Source organism: Arachis hypogaea, chromosome 5 (assembly GCF_003086295.3).
Source record: "Arachis hypogaea cultivar Tifrunner chromosome 5, arahy.Tifrunner.gnm2.J5K5, whole genome shotgun sequence".
NCBI classification, from domain to species: Eukaryota; Viridiplantae; Streptophyta; class Magnoliopsida; order Fabales; family Fabaceae; genus Arachis; species Arachis hypogaea.
The window spans coordinates 12,886,999-12,909,129 of NC_092040.1; the positions used below are offsets into that span (position 1 = coordinate 12,886,999).

Below are 22,131 nucleotides of genomic sequence, written 5' to 3' on the forward strand. Positions count from 1 at the left end.
TTTATAATAATGTTTATATGGTCTCATGTGAATTATAGATATACTGTCTAGTCATTGGGTTACAAAACTCACTCCATTTTTCTAAAAATATTTTTCAGGAATAAATATTTGATTGTTTAGCCTTTCTATTCAAGATTAATGATCTGCAATGGGTATCTATTCTTTGTTAAGTTCTTAGACGTCATCTGCTTCATATGTCACAGGCAGGATTCATCCATATTTATTTATTTTATTTTTGTTTGTTAAAAATATGTAATTATTCATTCTAGAACTGTAAATTTATCAAAAATATTTGTAGCCTTCTTATTTATTTTATATTTGAATCTATTAGGCTTGTTAGGGGACTATTTCCCTGAACATCAGTCATGACTTATTTTGGGCTGTGACACTCAACCACTAGCAAGGCTTATAGAGTATACCTTAAAGAATATAGGACCATTGAAAAAAACATACATGTTACTTTCTGTGAATCTAACTCAATTTTTCAAGTGTTGTAAAAGATAATAATGTAGGAAATCAAGCTAAAAAGAACTTACATGGAGCCTAAGTTTAAGACAAATCAGAATCCTTGCAAGAAGTTCCTGACTCTGATTCTGCAGACTAAAATGCAAGTGACAAATCCATTTTGTGACCCACCACAGCAGAAACTTCTGAAAATCTCAAGACTCTTAAACCAAACAAACTGGATTTGCTCTCGCATCGCCCAAACTCAAAGAATGAAAGTTCTTGAAAAACTATCCACAAGAATTTATAATCGAAGATCCATCACAAGGAATCACCACAAGATCTTCAAATAGAAAAAGGGTGAAACAAAATGATCTTGCCTTGATTTCTCAAATCGAACCACAAGATGTGAAGGAAGTCCTTGAAGATCCATCATGGGTCAAAGAAATGGAAGAGGAATTAATTTAATTTGAGAAAAATAAAATTTGGACATTAGTGCCAGGTTTTAATGAAAAAAGGTGACGGAAACTAAGTGGATCTTTCGGAATAAGTCGGGTGAAGATGGTAGCATTGCAAGAAACAAAGCAAGACTAGTGGCTTAAGGGTATGATCAAGAAGATGGAATTGACTTTGATGAGTTATTTGCTCCGATTGCAAGAATGGAGAAAATAAGAATATTACTTGCTTATGTCGCACACAAAGGATTCATAATTTTTCAAATGGATGTCAAATGTGCCTTTTTAAATGATTGATAGAGAAATATACGTGGCTCAACCTCTCAGTTTTGAAAACAAAAATTTTTCAAACCATGTTTTTGAACTTTCAAAAGCTCTTTATGGTTTGAGACAAGCTCCCAGAGTTTGGTATGAAAAGCTTAGCTCTTTCTTATTGAAAAATAGTTTTTAAAGAGGTACCATAGATACAACTCTTTTTATTAAAGAATCTAATGATCATTTCATTCTAGTTTACGTTTATGTGGATGACATTGTGTTTTGATCAGCTGATGAAACCTTGTATGCTGATTTAAATGCATTAATGACTAGTGAGTTTGATATATGTATGATGGGAGAACTCACATTCTTCTTTGGACTCTAATCAAACAAACTCCTAGTGGTATTTTTGTATACCAAGGTAAATATGCCAAAGAGTTAGTTAAGAAATTTTGTTTAGAAAATTTCAAACCATTGAGCACCCCAATGCATCCAAATTCTAAACTTGACAAGGATGAAAATGACAAATATGTGGATGAAACAAGGTATAAAGGAATGATCGGATCTCTCATGTACCTCACTTTCTCTATATCGAACATAGTTCAAAATGTTGGAGTATGCTCTAGATTCTAATCACACCCAAAAGAATCTCATCTTTCGGCTGTCAAGAGAATCATTATATATATAAATGACACTTCTGATTTTGACCTTTGGTATCGTAAATTTGATGAGTTTTGTATAGTGAATTATTGCGATGCAGATTTAGCCGGTGACTTAATTGGTCAAAGAATCACTTCCAGGATTTGTTGCTTTCTTGGATAGTCACTCAGTGTATGGTCTAGTAAGAAACAAGCTACTATTGCCTTGTCCACAGCTGAGGCTGAATACATAGTCGCATTGTCTGGTTTTTCACAATTATTGTGGCTTAAAACCCAACTTTCATATTACAAATTGCAATTCAATAGTATTTCCTTGATGTATGATAACATGACTGCAATAAATATTTCTTAAAATCTTGTTCTACATTCTAGAACCAAGCACATTAAAGTAAAATTCCACTCTATTAGAGAACATGTACAAAAGAGAACCATTGGCATTCAATTTATAAAATCTGATGATCAACTTGCTGATATATTTACAAAATCACTGTCTGAAGGCAGATTTTGTAAGTTGAGAACTGCATTGGGTATTTTTTGTGTTGAATCCCTAAATTAATTTGATTATGAAGCTCTCTGTTTATTTTTGTCTCTCAAATCGACAGGAGATAAAACTGGACAGATGATGAATTCGTCTAAGTTTCTTTGATCAAAGGCTAAATGTTATTCTTTTTTATTAATATGGATCAAGGCTGAACTCTTTTTGGTGATTCCTTATGTTTTCTTAAAACCACCATTGGGTTCAAAAAGAAATTTCTACTCTATGATGTGGGCCTCATTGGATTTTTTAACATAAATTCAAAACACTTATTTGTAGAATTTTTTACCAAGCCAAATCAAGTATAGATTTCCAAAGATTTTTTTACTTGTCTTTTTATCTGTTTGCTTATTTTGTTTTAAAATCTTTTCATTTAAAACACCTTTTCAATTTTTTTAATATCATTTAATGTTTTCAAAACTCAAGCATTTATAGCAGTTACTCTTTGTAAACCGCTCATCTTCTCCTCCTACTTCTATCAATTTTCAAAACTGCATTCATTGAGCATTCATAAAATGAGAAAGAAAGTGGCTATAAGAAGATGCTCTGGTGTCTACTGTGCTCCTAGAAACCCTCCACCAAAAGGTCAAGCACACACTCACATCCACATTCACTCTTATTCTTCTTCTTCGCACTTCTCTCATGTACCCGAAACCATAGCTCGGACAAAGACCACCTCTTACTGTCCCTCAATGGCTCTTCTAGAAGCGGGTACATCTAGGGTAAACGCCGCATAGGGAAAGAAATCCATGACCGAGGAAGAACCACCCATGTCTCTTCTTCCACGTTTTTCTTCTCCTCCTCAAGGACGTTCAACCCCCTCAAATCGAACACCCAAAGATAATTGTTGACCCCTTCTTAAGTTTGTAAAAGAACCACACAACCCTGATCTTATTGGGTTCAAATATCATTTCAGTAACCTTTCACACTCTCATTTTGATCCTCTTCGATTCTCCTCTAGCATAAATTTTAAATTATAGAACTATTGTTTCTAATCATCCCTTGTGCTCAACATATTTGGCTGATTTAAAAGCTCTGGCTAAGAAGGGAATAAACTTTGTTGACAATACTATTTATTTGGACTGGAAAAAATTTTTTGAGATTCGAAAACCAGTTTACTTAATTTGGTTCGAGAATTTTATGCCAATATGTACTACCATGAAGAATCTGTTCACTCGTATGTTAAGGGCCGCGAAATTCATTTGACGAAAGATTTCTTTAGTGAAGCCCTAGATTACTATGACACTAGTGTCAATGCTTACACTGATGATAAGTGGAACAATAATCTGGGCATTTCACATATAGATGTTTTGGTCAATATATGTGAGAACATTTCATTCATGGATGGTGTCACTCTTAACCACCAGTCTTTAGGTCCTATTAAAGTCCAATTGCACCGTACTATTATCCATATTCTCTTGCCACAAAGTGATTCCTATGAAAAGATTACTCTATGCGATACTCTGGTTCTCTTTGCATACCTGATGATGCATCATATGTATGACTACATCTGCAGTGATAAAAATATTTCATTACCATATGACATGTTTTAACTTATTTTTTGAGTACTTTGGTATTGATCTAAATAATGAGACCCAACAGAATAGAACTTCATATCTTAAAGGCGGTGGTGCAATCAGACAGACTAAAGAAAAAAGGGACTAAGGATGCAAGAGACATTGTTATGAAAGAAGAAGAAGATGAAAGTATCCCTCCTCCATCAGCTGCTGGTACATCATCATCCAACAAGTACTTAGTCAATGAAATTGTGAAAGATGTCTTATAAGAATTTGTGAATCTGACCAAGCATATAATCAACTCGAGCTAACAAGTTAGGAAACTAGCCATTCAAAATGAGAATTCTTTGAGAAAATCTCAAAGTCGAGTTGAAGTACTTTTAAAGTACATTGAATCCTTGGAAGATGACCAAATGTTGTTTGATCAAGAAGAAGAAGAAATCTTGAAAATTGAGAATGAGGGATCTGATGTTTAGTTCTTTGTTTTTGCTGCTGATTATGAAAACTATTTTCTGATGTTTATACTTTTTAGTTTAATGGATGACCGTAATAGTAACTTGTAGTTATTTAACTTTGAACTGATACATTTTTTTATGCCTAACAACTCTTGTGCAGGTCACACTTCACCTTCTTGATAACAAAAAGGGGAATGAGTATGAAAAAATAAATTGTTGATGCTACTGTAGTGAATTGTTGGTGTTGCTGTTAGTACTGTTCAAAATGATTAAATTACTTTTTGTTCACTGTTCTGATTGATAAATTTGTTTTATGATTGTTTGATATTGAACGGTGATTTTTGAGAATTGACAGCTTATTAAATTTTCTAAAAAATGATTTATCAGGATGGTTCATTTGATTTGATTAGTACATAAGGTTGCTTGTATATTTTTAAGAATTAATCTTACGTGTTTGGTATTATTTGTGAGTATAATTTTTTCATAAATACAATTGATCACAAGTTAAAAATAAGTTCACATTCAGGGGGAGCCAACCAAATGAAAGTAAGGGGGAGTTCAATTCAAAGATTGAATCATTAAAGGAAAGTTCATTAAAGTTATCTTATTTATTTTATTTATAATTTATTTTATAATGTTTGTCATTAAAGAGGAGATTATTGAATTTGAAAAATAAAATAATAATTTGATGATGACTAAACATTATTAACTTGGGTCAAAGCCCAATTTTGTGTGTAATATGTTTGTTCATTGTGCAGAAATTTATATTACTCAAAAAACAAGCCAAAAAGAGTAACAAGCCCAATAACAAACTAATTCAGTCCTAAAACCAAAAGCTTTCGTTCTACTCTTTGTTGGTCCATAACATTTGATCCTGATCACTGATCAAGATGAAAAGATGCAAGATTTTCTCCTCTGAACCAAAGCCAAAGTGACCGAATTTATAATCTTTCTTCTCTCTCCAACCCACGTGATGAGCTCCAAGAGCAAGCAAGAAAAAGAAAGCTCGGATTAAGGTTCAAATCTAGAAGAAAAATGTGATTGCCAAAATCAAGTAACAAAAGAGAAAGAAGAAGAAAAGTCAGAGACTAGGGCACAAAAGCAAATATTAAATCAACGGATGAATCAGAAAATCTTTTCTGTCTTTGCACTTCCATTGTAACTTGTTGAAAATACTTTTCTCCTGCATATATCGAATAGAAAACTTGAAGAAAATTGAGTTTATGAAACTCTGCTACAAATCAAGAGTCAAAAACAAAACTTGGAGCCAAAGAATTGATGAATGACTTAGATTTTTGAAAAAATTTGAAAAATAGAAGAAAGAAAAGCAGTTAGGTAAGAATGCATGTCAATTTTAATCATTGCTGATGTCCCATCTCTTCTCTGTGTTGCTGCTATTGTGTTATTTGGAAAAGAAAAACAAGTCAAATATGTTCAAAGCCAAATTCAAGTTTTGGAATCTTTAATCATCTTTAAAAGGGGTAAACAACCAGAAATTGAAGTAAGGAGTGAGCACACAAGTTTGGGTCTTCATAGCTTATAAGCTATCCCTTCTTCTCCTTCATGAGTTTATATTAAACTTTCTATTCTTTAGTGTTCATTTTTCTTTATTTCTTTTCAATGAAAAAAGACACTAAATGAAGTAGCAGGAAAAGTCATTGAGAGAAAAAAGCAAAGAGAGTTATCTAGAAAAAGCCAAAAAATTATGTCAAAACTCTTTTATTTGTATTTCTATTTTGTACACATGATCCTAAGAGAATTTTCTTACTAAGTTGAGTGAGCACTTAGTGGTTGAAAGTCTAAGGAGTGAATGCTCTATAAACCTTGTAATCACTTAACAAACACGTCACAGCATCGGATGATAATAAAAGAGGATTAAATATTAGTGTTTTTAAGGCCTAGGAAATATGTTTTTAGCTATAGCACAAAATTTGGAAGGAAACTTAAAAACACGCAAATTATATGGATAAGTGTGAATAAAGTTAATAAAATCCACTCGATTCAATCTAAAATAAGCCATAAAATAGTGGTTCATCAGTGAACCTAGCCAAATCTAGCTTGGGTAGAAGTTGGGTGTGTCCAAGATAGAATTGGGTTAAATCCTAGAAAAATTGCTGATTGTAATCTTTGTGAAAGATAGTGAAAATTCTATCACTGTTGTGGTGGAGACTGGATGTAGATCACATTGCACATAGTGGCTGAATCAGGATACATGACTGTGTGATTCTCTCTTCTCTACTCTTCTTCTGTTTTCTGTCTATATGAGACAAAACAAAAGTGTCTACTAATTTGTTTATTTCATAGAAATCACAACAATCCAAAAGTGAAGAGTTGCTCTATTTCCGATCTTATCACGAAAAGATAAAATAAAATTATCTCCTGAAATATCAACCTGACAGACTCAACAGCCAACGAATTCCAAATCCAATTCAAAGTTAAAGTAAACAAGTTTTAAAAGGAGACTATAGATTCAACCCCCCATTCTCTAGGCCATTAACAAACCTTCAAGAGTCAGAATCTATACTTCTTCCCTTGGATCCGTCTCTGTATGTTTGAGCTTAACGAAACAAACTAATTATAAGACTAAAATTAGAAATATTTAAATTTTACTAGACAAAAAAAGAGTAATTTATGAAAAACAAAGACTTATTTACTTTTGCTTTAAATAAAATAATAATGCCATAATTGTCTCTTATGAGTTATGATTTTCATTTTAATTATTTTATATTTAATTTTTTATGGTATTTTTCAATCTAATAGGTCAAGAATTAAACGAATCTAAATTTCATTTAATTGTTTGTTGTTAACCAATAAACTAATGTATTCCATATTTGTTTAAATTGAATTAAAAAATGAAGCGAGATTTGAAACCACTCAAATCATATGGTGAGAAACTTGGAAGATAAAACTTAATTAGGGGTCCCAATCCCACTAACTATATCCAGTCCAACCCAAATTAAACATAGATGAATTTTCTTCTTCTTCTTCTTTTCTATGAGCAATATATTCACAAGAAATTTTATATGCACCCAAATTTTTGGGAGATGTTGGCGCAGGAGCAAGTAGAGTTAGTAGGTTAATTATATTAGTTAATTGTAATAAGGGAATACAAGTCTCATATTCTTAGGATAGTGAACTTTGTGTTATGTATTAGTAGTCTCACATCGTACAAGCTATGAAGATTTTTCCTTTTCCCACTACTATAAATAACTCATGTACCTTTTATTTATGAAATAAAGTTAAAGTTTATTTTTGAATATGAAATAAGTTGTGTACTTATTTTCCTCTAAGCTCTTTGAGAATAAGAGGTACATCCTTGGCTTGGCCAACCAAAGTGGGTTTATGGCTACTTTCACCATAATGGAGAGCGACTCTGAGAGCGTGGTAAAGCTGTTAAATGAAAATAGCAAATTAGATAAGCATCCAAATTCTCTTATTAGAAAGATAAATGAGCTGAAGAACTATGATTGGAGAATCTTTTTGTATAAACTTATCGAAAAAGTAATAAATTAGCCTATTGCTTAACTAGAAAGAGTATTTACATTTAGATTTTTTGTTCTAAAATTATCCATTCACAGAATTAATAAAAATCCTCTAAAAAGGCAAAAAAGAAATTACCTTACCCCGTAATATTTTATGTAGTATTTTGTTGTGTTTTTCTTTGGATTTTTTAGCTCCATTTTAAATACTAAAAAAATCTATATGCACCAAATTTTTGTTTTAAATTCAGAAAGAAACTAAGTATTTTTTTTAATATTGATAAGTTGTTCTTAGTTTTTATGTAGCCTTATGGATTAATAAATAAGAAAATATCAGTTAGCAAAATACATTTTTTTTTGTTTAACATACACTTGTTAATTATGCGAATAGTGTTAAATACTCTTTTTATTGATTATCAAATGTTAGAATCTTATTGAAATGCATGTATATGAAGTGCTTACTTAGAATTAATAAATCATTATTGTCTTAAGCAATTTGATGAGGCTTATTTGGGTCGTGTTATAAATGCCTTGGCTAAACCAATTGACGGTCGAGGAAAATTTTCATCTTTTGAATTTCGATTAATCGAATCTCCAGCTCCCGGCATTATTTCGAGACATTTTGTTTATGAGCCTCTTCAAACAGGACTTATTGCTATTGATTCAATGATCTCTATAGGGCGTGGTCAACGAGAATTAATTATTGGGACAGACAAATTTTTAAATTTTCAATTCGAGGACGGTTAAAATTTTTATTTTAATTGTGGTCAAATTTGTTAATATAGTAATTAGTTTGGGTGGTGTTGTAATTATTAATTAATTGTATTGGCAGTTAGTCTGTTCATAAATTTTATAAAGTTTGGGTCCCCAATTCTTATTACACAATAACAAACAAACATACTTTGATTCCATCTGAATTTGTGATTCAAGAATTAGAAGTTTCCAAATTAAATCAAAAAATTTATTGGCAATGGCTAGAGGTACGCAAATTACTGATTTTATAAAATATCTAACATGTGTTATCAGAGCCAAATTGTCTCTGCCTTACCATTTTAAAATTTAATTACTGTGCATTATTTTGATAAATTGTTTTCAAAGAAGAATGTATAGTATGAATTTTGAAATAAGTAAGAAAAACCATTGAAATTAAAGTTAACATAACATAAGAAGAGGGAATAATAAATAATATTCCCAAAAAGAATCTTCTAATTTGTATCGTAGTTGTTCTTAATAATAGTATAATTTTCTGTGATTCCATAAGTTTTTTTATTCTTGAATAAATAAAAAAAAAATAAAAAGAGAGAGAGAAGAAGAAGAAGAAAGGGAAGAAGCTGGAAGAGAGAAGACAGAAAGAACTTGTTTCAATAGATGGATTTTGTTTGTTATATAACATTGAATGCTTGCTACTTTTACGTTGAAGTTGTTGGGTTTCAAAATTTAAATTTATTATAAAAATTCAAACTTTGGTAGGAGTGAGATTTAAACTTGGATCTTCTAAATATTGCCAAAATATTTGTCCACTAGATCATCTCCACTTTGATGTTATTTATATTACTGAATTTATTTATTTGATGATTATTTTTGCATGCAATATAAATTCTTCCGCTGCATATCATATTATGATTAATATATGATTTATTGAGTAATAGCGACAGCATCCTTGATAATAATTATATTTAAAAAAATTACATAAATATTAATATGATATATTTGTAATTGTTGTGAATTATATAATGAACTTACCCACAGGAATTTATTATGTTATTCACATATAATTAGGTTGAAATAAAAAATATTTTTTACTTCTTAATTAGCCTACAGGTATTAAGAAGTAGTATTTTATTTTCTAGTTTCAATACCTTAGTTAATATAGTGAATATTATGTGTGTTAAAATCTTTGTCCACAGGTAGATTTGAATGACACTATGATTCATATTTATTTTGATATGACTTGTATTGACATGTATTATCATATGTTATAAATTTTGATGTGCCTATTTAAAATTGAGTAATGTTAGCATGATTTATTATTTGCAGCAGTAATGATATCTAAAACTGTATCTAAAATTCATTTGTTAAATGGTGACAACTATAAAGAATGGAAAGATAAGATTCTCTTTCGCTTAGGGTGTGCAGACCTTGACTATGCTCTTCAAAGGGAAGAGCCTCCGGCACCTACTGATGCTAGTTCTCAAGTCGAGGTAGCATTATACGAACGGTGCGAGAAATCCAACCGTTTAAGTATGATGTTCATTAAGTCTCGTATATCAACTAGTATCCGATGTTCAATTCTTGATTGCAGGAATGTCAAGGATTACATGAAGGCTATTGATGAACAGTTTGAGTCTTCTAGTAAGGCACTTACAAGCACCCTAATGGCACAATTGTCATCCATGAGGCTTACCGGTGTAAGAGGTGTGCATGAACACATCATGAGGTTAAGAGACATTGCAGCACAAGTGAAAGCTTTAGAGGTTGAGATCTCTGACTCATTTCTAGTGCATCTTATTTTGAATTCTCTTCCTGCCAAGTACGGACCATTTAAGATTTCTTATAACACACATAAGAAAAAATGGTCCATTAATGAATTACTGGTGATGTGTGTGCAAGAGGAAGGAAGGCTAATTCAAAAATTTGGTGAAAGTGCACTATTAGTGACAAATGAGGGTGGTAAAAAACAAGCTCATAAGAAGAAAAGAAAAGGTATTTTATCCCATCCTATGAAGAAATAAGGTGCACGGTGTTTCTTTTGTAAAAAGAAAGGATACATGAAGAAGGAGTGCCCAAAATTTAAAGTTTGGCTTGAAAAGAAAGGTACTAACCTTTGTGATCTCATTCTTTCAGTGCGTTTTGAATCTAATTTTGTTGAAATATGTCATGACACTTGGTGGATTGACTCTGGTGCTGAAATTCATATTTCAAATACCATACAGGATTTCATAAGAAAAAAAACTGATAGGAAGTGAACTGAGCATCTATATGGGCAATTGGATACATTCACGTGTGGAAGCTGCTGCAACATTTAGACTTATATTAAGTACTGGTTGTATTTTAGATTTAGAAAAAACCTTTTATATTCCAGATTTTTCTAAAAATTTGATTTCTTTATCTAAGCTTGTAAAACAAAGATTATGTATAAATTTTTATGATGATTCTGTTGATATTATTAAAAGTTCTAATATTATTGGATGTGGTACTTTAATTGGTGATTTATTTAAAGTTCATTCAGCTAATAATGTTCCATCTAGTCTTATGGTTATGCATGGTAATGGTATGAATGAAAAATCCTCCATATTGTGGCACCGAAGGTTGGGACACATCTCCATTGAGAGAATGAAGAAATTAGTAAGTGATGGAGTTCTTGAACCTCTAGACTTTACTGATTTTGATACTTGGTGAATTGCATTAAGGGAAAGCAAACCAAAAAGTCTAAAAAGGTGCTAAGAGGAGTTCTGACATATTAGAAATAATTACACTGACATATGTTGTCCTGATATGTCCTTAAGTGGTCAGAAATACTCCATCTCCTTTATTGATGATTATTCACGATATATGTATCTCTATATGCTTCATAATAAATATGAGGCATTGGACACTTTTAAAGTTTATAAAGTTAAAGTAGAAAAACAATGCGAAAAGAAAATTAATATCGTGAGATCAGATAGAAGTGGAGAATTCTATGGGAGATATACTGAAAGTGGACAAGCACCTCGTCCATTTGCAAAGTATCTTCAAGAGCATGGTATTGTGTCACAATACACCATGTCTGGCACACCATATCAAAATGGTGTAGCTGAAAGAAGAAATATGATTTTGCTGGATATGGTGAGGAGTATGCTTAGCAACTCCAATCTTCCTTTATCCTTGTGAAGTGAAGCCCTTAAGATAGATGCATATATATTAAATAGAGTTCCAACAAAGGCAGTTTTTAAAATGCCATTTGAGCTATGAAAAGGTTGAAAACCTAGTTTGAATCATATACGTATTTGGGATTGTCTTGCTGAAGTTCGGGTTTATAATCCACAAGAAAGGAAGTTAGACCCAAGGACGATAAGTGTCTATTTTATCGGCTATGCAGAAAAGTCTAAGGGTTACAGATTTTATTGTCCCTCTCATTCAAGTAAAATAGTTGAATCTAGAAATGCAAAGTTTTTAGAGCATGATGTAGAAAGTGGGAGAAATCATCCTCTTAAAATTGTTGAAAATGATAATGTTTGTCAAATCTCTCCATGTACACGAGTGATTGTTTAATACAATGCTCATACAGGTCAATGCAAAACAACCTATTACTAATGTTTCACATTATGAAGATAATGTTCAAGTAGATCATACGGTGGAGGATCAAACTCTTTGTAACGAAAATGTTGTTCAAGTACATATTGCTCAAGAGCAACTTCAAGAAGAGGGAGAACCTGTTATGCCACTACCTTTACAAGAGGTTGATGATGCAACATTAAGAAGATGAACAAGAATAAGAAAGCCTGCAATTTCTAGTGACTATGTAGTGTATCTTGCTGAGTCTGAATATGATGTTTGTGATGAAAATGACCCAACGACGTTTTCACAAGCAATGAAAAGTCATAATTCCAATTTATGACTAGATGCTATGAAGGATGAAATGAATTCTATGGCGGATAACCAAGTTTGGGATCTTGTAGAATTGCCTGATGGGAAAAAGGCCATTGACTGTAAATGAGTCTTTAAAATCAAGAAGGATTCATCAGGCAATATTGAGCGCTACAAGACTCGACTTCTTGCCAAAAGATTTACTCAAAGGAAAGGAGTTAGCTACAGGAAAACCTTTTCTCCTGTTTTAAAGAAAGACTCTTTCTGCATCATTATGGCATTAATAGCACACTTTGACATGAAATTGCATCAAATGGATGTGAAAATGGCATTTCTTAATGGAGATTTGGAAGAAGAGATTTATATGAGACAACCCGAAGGATTTGTCTCAAGTGCTGGTAAGGAGTTTGTTTGCAAGCTTAAGAGAGCAATGTATGGTCTTAAGCAGGCTTTCCGACAGTGGTATTTGAAGTTTCACAATGTGATTCTTCATTTGGGTTCATTGAGAATATTTTTGATCAATGTATATATCATAAGGTTAGTGGGAGCAAGATCATATTTCTCATCTTATATGTAGATGATATTTTGCTTGCAACAAATGATTTAGTAATGTTACATAAGGTGAAACAATTTCTCTATAGATATTTTGATATGAAAGATATGAGTGATGCATCTTATGTCATTGGCATAAAGATTCATAGAGATAAACATAAATGAATTTTAGGTTTATCTCAAGAAGCCTATATTAATAAAGTTATTGAGAGGTTTAAAATGCAAAATTGTTCACCAAGTGTTGCATCTATTGTGAAAGGTGACAAATTCTACTTAGATCAATGTCCCAAAAATGAATTTAAGAAGAAACAGATGCAAAATATTCTTTATACTTCAGCCGTTGGAAGCCTAATGTATGCTTAGGTCTGTATAAAATCTGACATTGCTTTTGCTGTTAGCATGTTAGGAAGATATTAAAGTAATCCTGGAATTATTCATTGGAGAGCTACAAAGAAGGTCTTAAGGTACCTTCAAGGAACCAAGAACTTCATGCTTACGTATAGACGAACCGACAATTTAAAAATTGTTAGATACTCAGATTCAGACTTGGCGGGATGTGTGATTCTAGGAAGTCAACGTCAGGATACATCTTTATGCTTGCTGATGGAACAGTATCTTGGAAGAGTGCAAAACAATCACTTGTAGCCACTTCTACCATGGAAGTCGAGTTTATTACTTGTTTTGAGGCTACATTACAAGGTGTTTGGTTAAAGAATTTCATCTCTGGGTTTAAATTATGGATTGTATCTCTAGGCCATTGAGAATATATTGTGACAATTCAGCTGCTGTATTTATGGCTAAGGATAATAGAAGTAGCAGTCGAAGTAAGCACATCGATATTAAGTACTTAGCCATTAAAGACCGAGTTAGGTCTAATGAGATACAGATAGAGTATATTAGTACTAAACAGATGATAGCTGATCCTTTGACAAAAGGCACGCTACTAGGATTGTTTATGGATCATGTTACTAGTATGAGTTTATGTTCTGTATTGTCACTTATATAACTTATGTTATATTATATGACATATTTGGATGTGAAATTCCTATTATTGTTTGTTTCTTATTTGGTCAGTATATATGTGCATACATGATTGAGAATGACAAATAAAATTCAGTAAAGGACCTGGAATAAGCATTGGGCTTATTCCTACATAAATACCACATAAAGAGTTTATTCATTTAGGAGATGTTACATTGTAATATATAGAAAGTAATACTCGATTAATGAAAATCTATCACTATAATTCATGTAATTTGTCTTAATTGTTTAAGCATACTATGTAATTACCAACTATACATAACAAATGTTGGATCAAGTGGGAGAATGTTAGAATTTTTATTCTAATTGTGGTCTAATTTGATAATATACAAATTAATTTGGGTGGTGTTATAATTATTAATTAATTATATTGGCAGTTGGTATGTTCTTTGATGGAAAGAACACGACTGCTCATAAACTTTATAAAATTTGAGTCCCCAATTTTAATTACACAATAACAAACAAACACACTTTAATTCTATTTGAATTTGTAATTCAAAAATTAAAAATTTTTAAATTAAATCAAAAAATTTATTGGTAATAACTAGAGGTACACAAATTACTGATTTTATAAAATATCTAACAAGCACAGCTTTACCTACTAGTTTCTACAAGTCTACAACTTGAAATTGCACAACTACTAAAAAAATAAATCATGAAATCATCGTATAAGACACGTTTAGTGAATGACGAATTTACTAACCAAATTAAGATAAATTTTACATATGCAAGCATGATATTTTCTTTTGTTTCATTATTCATTATTGCTAATGTAAGAGATAAGAGATCGATATTTTCAAAGTACAATCATAATATAAAAAAGTACATGAAATTATCAATGCATATATCAAATTTAAAAATAATAATAAATATTTTTAGACTCATAAAGAACTGTAGTAAAACTATATAAATATTTATCAAACTAAAATTTATGATTATTGTATATCATGAAAAATCAAGCTAAACCATGTATTTCTTTCCGTATACACAAACAATAATATAGTATGTATTTTGGTTTCTGCGCGTCAGCAGCAAAGGAATTGGAGAATGGAGACTACGTGTCCAAGAGGCTTTCTTTCAAGTTAAGTGCTGGAAAGAAAAAAAAATAAAAATAAAAGTAAAAAATAGGCTTCTAATATCTAAAGTAAAACTTTATATATACTATTTTTACACATTTTTTGCATTGAAATTTACTAATAAAAGAAGACGTAGGGAAAAAAATACAAATATCATTTCTTATTTCTAATGTCTTCAATTTTAACAAATCATGTATACAATGGCTGTTTCACTCGTGTAGAGCGAGGAAGGTGAGGGCAAATAAATAATAGTTTCTTGTGCACGAATTAATAATGTGACAAAGATTATGTTATACAAATGCTCTTTTTTTTATTATTGGGAATGTGAATCGCGAGGCTGGGAAGAAATTCATACCTGCGACTTCTTCAGCGGCCGGGTTGGACGAGTTGCTCAACTTTTCTATGTCAATTTCTAAATAAATATTTAAGTGTTAATAAGTGAATTTCAATTACGTAATTGATATAAATTTAGTTAAAAAAAAAACCAATATTAAGGTACCAATTTCAAGCATTAGTAAGTGTCTCATTCATGGATTAAGTAGACAACACTTACCTTTTGTTTATCAAATTAATATTGTTTTGGATATCACGCAGTATTTTTTAGTCCGAGAGATCAATATAGGATGTTATGCATGCAGTATTCGAATTTTTAATATTTATTTAAGTAAATCAATAAACTGATTAATAGACCAACCCAAATTATTTTAAAATATATGGCATGGATACATGCACATACACTAAGGCAAGAATAGTTGTATCATTGTATGTGTTAAAGTCAATGGCGTGACCCTAACCTAGGTTGCCACAAGAGAAACAGTCAAATAATGCATTATGCATCCATACATACATACATATACCTATGATGCAATCCTTCATTATATTTAATTTTATTCGTATATACGAATTTTGACTTGAAGAAAAGAAGCAAGAAATTAAAATCTTACGCGCTCTCCTTTAGAATGGAAATATGGAATTGAATGGAGTGCATGTTATGGCAAAAATTAACCTTATTAATCAAGTGGTAGGCCATGTTACCATATATGTATATGGTGATTCGGAAGCATGGCACATGAATGAGATTGATGAAAAGTGGAAGATGCATGATGGCCCGCATAGCAACAGCACATGGTTAATAAAGTTGAATAATTAAGCATACCATGGTTTCTTTCTTTCTTTTCTGTCCTAGCTAGTTATGCTCGCTTATAAGTTATAACTATTACTATATATTACTATAGAGCTTGAAGTTACTAAATTCATTGAGATTCATATTCAAAGTTTTAAACTATATATATACTAGCACGGACCCATGAGTGCTATATGCTTACAAAAATTCACGTGTTGCCTACCTGTATATACCTCATATGTCCACGCAGGTTTAATGTAATTTATCTTACGATTCTAATTAATCAATAATTGGGTGAATTGCGTTAACCAGCGACATATAACACATTTATTTTCTTTTGGGTAGAGTCGTATTTTCGAGGTACTATATTAATAAGGAAGGGGGCGGTGATAAATATAATAGAAAATTTGTATTTCTTACTTTATGGGAAGTGTTAAAATATCTATATTCCAGAAAGATTATGTGTATTTTGACTATTTTCCATCATACAACCATTCATTTATTAAAATTTAATAGGTTTGGTGGCAGAAATTGCTACAACAAACAAATTTTAACCTATACAACAAGTGAAGGAATTTTCGTAGGTAAAATTAATGAGAGGTTTTTGTTACGGAGTTATTTTTTTAAGGCTAATAATTTTTATTTTATGAAAGTAAAATGGGTAATATAATTTAACATTATAATTTTTGATAATTTTTAAAATGATAAAAGATATATAAATTCAAAAATTCAACTTTTGTATCAATATAAATAGGTAGTATTGTTTTCTATATCAAAAAATAAAACAATTTTTTTATGCTTTTTTTTATATATAAATTATCACTTTTTTGGTAAAGGATCACCATGTTTTTTTATTAATAAAAACAATTTCATTCTTGTTACTAATTTGATATTTTCTCAGCCAATTCCGTCCATAATTATTAGTGCCAAATTAAAGAGTACCACATCTGAAATTAACACTCTTATCAGATAATAGTTCAAAAATTATCATTGTTAACCCAACATAAAAAATAAAAACACATTTTTGAAACCAACAATTAACGAATAAAATAGTAAGTAAATAAAAATTAAATACTTTAATCATGATTGTAAAAAAAAGTAAAAAATATTAGCTGATTATTTGTTAGAAAAAAGTTAGTTTGTCACATTTTTTTGTATTTAATTAATAATGATGATGTGAGATACGTACATGTTAGGATTGATAAAACTAGAAAGAATTAAAGAGAGAGATTTGTGTTGCGTTAAAGAGGAGAGGAGGGGGGTAAAAGGGAGGTGACTAGTGTTGGTGAAAAATGGAGAAGGGAAAGAAAGAGAGGGCGTGCTTTGTATTTGTCGCACAGTTGAGCACACGAAATATGCATTTTTTATTTTTATTTTTTCATTTTCAGAAAAGTAAGCAATTGGGGGTGGAGTTTGAGTTTGTGAGTTGGTGGTTGGTTGTGTTCCTGATTCCCTCTATAAATACATGAGTCAGCAGCATTTACTCACATGTGACATCCAACACTCTTCACACCTCATCACTCCTCACTCTCTCTCTCTTTGGATCCGTTGAGCAGAGATGGCTAAGAATGTGGGTATTCTCGCCATGGACATCTACTTCCCTCCCACCTGCGTTCAACAGGAAGCATTGGAGGCTCATGATGGTGCCAGTAAAGGCAAATACACCATTGGACTTGGTCAAGATTGCATGGCATTCTGCACTGAGGTTGAAGATGTCATCTCCATGAGGTACTATTTCAGATTTTAGATGCTCAACAACTCTCACTCTCTCTAACTATTGCATCTTCCTTCAGTTTGACAGTTGTTACTTCCCTTCTTGACAAGTATGGGATTGATCCTAAACAAATTGGGCGCCTCGAAGTTGGTAGTGAGACCGTCATAGACAAGAGCAAATCCATCAAGACTTTTCTTATGCAGATTTTTGAGGTATTCTTTCACTCTCTAACCACATCAATATCTTATTTATTCTCATCCTGTGCAATAATCAATTAATTGTTTGAAATGAATAGAAACATGGAAATACTGACATAGAAGGGGTTGATTCAAGTAACGCATGCTATGGAGGAACTGCTGCTTTGTTCAATTGTGTCAACTGGGTGGAGAGCAATTCGTGGGATGGACGCTATGGACTTGTTGTCTGCACCGACAGTGCTGTAAGATCATTTCCTAATCAAACATACATGTTATATTGTTGGGGGTTATTCTCCGACATCTGAAATGGATGTTTCTGTTTTTCAGGTCTATGCCGAAGGACCTGCTCGGCCTACTGGAGGAGCTGCTGCTATTGCCATGCTTGTTGGTCCTGATGCTCCCATTGCATTTGAAAGCAAATTGAGGGCAAGCCACATGTCTCATGCTTACGATTTTTACAAGCCTAATCTTGCTAGTGAATATCCAGTAAGCTTTTCATTTTGTGTCACAAGATTTTACTTTTGGGATCATGTAATTTGAAAGATAATTTCACTTTGCTTCTTATTATTGTCATAATTAGATTATCCTTAAAAACTCATTAGTGTGTAGATATGGCCTTTGACTGAGCATCTAAGGATATCCATTGCAATAATACTCTTTATAATTTCTCTTGTAGGTTGTTGATGGAAAACTTTCTCAAACTTGCTACCTTATGGCTCTTGATTCATGCTATAAACAACTCAGTCACAAGTAAGTGTCTAACTAATTCTATTTCTAGTGGTCTCTTGATTTTCTATGCGCAGTATTTGCAATTTCTGTTATCAAAATATTAGTAACTAGCAATCACCTAACTCTATTTATCTTCAGATATGAGAAGCTCAATGGGAAGCCATTTTCTCTTTCCGATGCTGAATACTTTGTATTTCACTCTCCTTATAACAAGGTAGCTTAGACATCCAACCATTTGTTTCTTATGTTGGCTTTCTTTCTGTATCACATTGGTATATCTGCGCAATCTATTTGATACCTGTCCTTGACACTTTGCCTTATTAAAACTTTGCTCTTTTGCAGCTTGTACAGAAAAGTTTTGCTCGTTTGTTGTTTGATGACTTCATAAGGGATCCAAGGTTTCCTTTCTCTGCCCCCCAAAAAGGCTTATTTCATTTCATTTTATTTCCCTTAATGAGTGTTCTGAATTTGAATTTGAATATGACTGCAGTTCTGTGGATGAAGCTGCCCAGCAAAAACTGGAACCTTTTGCAAATTTATCCGGTGATGAGAGCTACCAAAGCCGGGATCTCGAAAAGGTACTAGTCTATTTCTAAGCAACAGTACTCTCATTTTAAGTTTCAATCAATTCATAATTATTTTTCCTGGTAGATTTTGCCTTGTGGTTGAATATATAGGATTAGCCAATATGTGAATTACATTTACCAAATCGAAAATTTTCGCTCATGAGAGCATTTATCATTGACTTGCAGGCTTCCCAGCAAGTTGCAAAGCCTCTATTTGATGCCAAGGTGCAACCAACTACTTTGATACCAAAGGAAGTTGGCAACATGTACACCGCATCTATATATGCAGCATTTGCATCCCTTATTCATAACAGATATAGCGTGTTGGTGAGCAAATATTCTAACCTCTCTGAGTCAAATATATAATTCCTTACTACAATGTCTTATGCTCTCTAATAAACTAGTTGAAGATCCGCAGGGCAAAAAAAAGCTGAAAAATTGTTTTGTAAATAATAAAAAATAATTAAGAGTAGAATGATTGTAGTCTAAGCCACCATTACATTCTTAAAAAGTAAATAATTTCATGAATGGGTAGATCGGCTATAAATAAAAGAAAATGGTTTAGAGAAAGAGATAGATACTAACATTGCTCAAAACTTACTGACCAATTAAACTTCATAATTTTCAGGCTGGTAAGAGGGTGATGTTATTTTCCTATGGGAGTGGCCTAACCGCCACAATGTTTTCTTTGCAATTACGCGATGCTCAGCATCCATTTAGCTTATCAAACATTGCTGAAGTAATGGATGTTGCTGGAAAATTGAAGTCAAGGCATGAGGTAAGGATCCAGAAACATTTAGTGGGGTTGAAGTTAAAACAGTTCTCCTTTCTTCTCTTGCTTGTCACGCTATGCTATGCAACTGAATTTACAACCAACGAGTACATGTTTGTTATTTATTTATTGTTTCTTTTTACGCAGTTTCCTCCAGAGAAATTCGTGGAAACTCTGAAGCTAAATGAACATAGATATGGTGCTAAGGAGTATGTCACAAGCAAGGACACAAGCCTATTATCTCCAGGGACATTCTATCTCACTGAAGTGGATTCCATGTATCGCAGATTCTATGCAAAGAAAGCTATTGAAAATGGTTTTGCTCCCACATCGAACGGCGTCATTGCCAATGGTCATTGATATTGAACCCATAGAAAGGCCTTTGCACTAAATGGAGAAAGCTAACATCGGTTAGAACAAAAGAAGGGGTATTGTCATTGTTTGCATTACTTTTGTAAGGTAAATGGTTCAAGAAGGGGTATTGTCATTGTTTGCATTACTTTTGTAAGGTAAATGGTTCCTGTCGTGACAAACGTCGAGTCTTGTCAGTTCAATCGTTGTATCCGTTTTAGATGTGTAGTTACCATAAAGTTCTCTTTGGTTATTTAAAGTTTAGTGAGACAGAGTATTCTGATTTTTATGAATTCAAAATAATGAACATATATGTAAGTTAACAAAACTCTTCGGTCGTAATTGTATTCCTATAATTAATTAATTATGAAGGTACTCCTGAATATAAACTGATTAATACATTGTTATATATTGAAACACGGGAAGAAAGAAAAAGAAAAAACGAAATCCAGTTGTGCATCTCAATTGGAAGCAGGAAATGTGTGAGAACCAAAGAAGCTATTTGCAGCAGTGATTAATGTCTCTGGTGCATGTTCTTATAAGGAGTCAATGTTAACGATAGAGCTGATCATGTGGCAGATTAAGAGGGCGTGAACAAGAGCATAAATCAAAGAGAATAACAAGAACCAGTGAGAAAGAACAGCATCAAGAGAGGTGCGGAAACGAGTAATGATGGGTGAATAATTCTGGAGTATATACTCTAATGCAAATTATTTGGTCCTATCCACTAGACAATGGACGCTTTTCTTTTTTTCTTTTAACTTTTCACTAAATTTTCTAAAAAATTTTACATCGGATGTTTTCGTCTATAAAATTTTTTTATTGCATTGAGATTTCTGAACTTTATAAAAATAAGACATATAAGTTTTTACTTTAGTCAACTTTGTTATTTTTACTTGGACAAATAAATCTTTAAAAGTGTAATAAAATAACCTATACATCTTAATTTTGTAAATTTTAGAGATCTTAACGTAATAAAATTATTTTAGAAACGAAAACGTCAGATACAATTTTTTAGGGACCTATTTGTATATACTCTTAACTCTATTATATTCCAAGAGCAAAAGAATTGTTCCTCTATAGTATATAGCTTAAACTCGCCGTAACTATGGTTTAGTCGTTGTTTTGAGGTGTTATCTTGGGCTAGTGTGAAGGTAATTGGGTCTGAAACGGGAGTGACTTGAAGTCCTTGAGCAATGTACGAAAATAGCCATGCAAGGACTCAAATACAAAAGTAAATAGGTGTAATGGTGTATAACTAAAAGAATGTGTAACTTGATTTTAGACTTCACCTATGGGTATTTAACTATTTATAGTTAAACCTAAGGCTGGTGGTTAAGTAGAATGACACCCGTATCCGAGCGAGGGGAGTTTGTGTGGGATTCTCTACTTCTAGGGCTATGCCGGCTATCCGAGCCTAGGTTGGTTGGAGCATCTTTTGGGCCATTGTTGGGCCTCTTTTCCTTCTGGATGCCATAAGCACCTGGTGACGCAAGAGACTTTGGGGCTCCTTTTTGAATCTTGGCAGGAACAATTTAATTGACTCTTTAGTAGTGAATCTTGATGAGAAAGAAAAAAGATTTACTATTGAACGTATCAACTAAACCCCGCTTCAGAGAAACAGAGCACGCTAACTGATCCATTG

At 32.2% G+C, this 22,131-nt stretch overlaps 1 protein-coding gene across 1 annotated transcript; it reads left to right on the top strand.

Moving 5' to 3' along the window:
* Positions 1-17,390: 17,390 nt before the first annotated feature.
* On the top strand, positions 17,391-20,850 carry LOC112800840 (hydroxymethylglutaryl-CoA synthase). The gene is made up of 11 exons (XM_025843246.3): positions 17,391-17,885; positions 17,951-18,083; positions 18,167-18,310; positions 18,396-18,554; positions 18,745-18,818; positions 18,936-19,011; positions 19,140-19,195; positions 19,288-19,375; positions 19,550-19,690; positions 19,992-20,141; positions 20,283-20,850. The coding sequence occupies exons 1-11, from the start codon at positions 17,716-17,718 to the stop codon at positions 20,493-20,495; spliced, it is 1,404 nt and encodes a 467-aa protein (XP_025699031.1). The 5' UTR covers positions 17,391-17,715; the 3' UTR covers positions 20,496-20,850.
* The last annotated feature ends 1,281 nt before the right edge of the window (positions 20,851-22,131 follow it).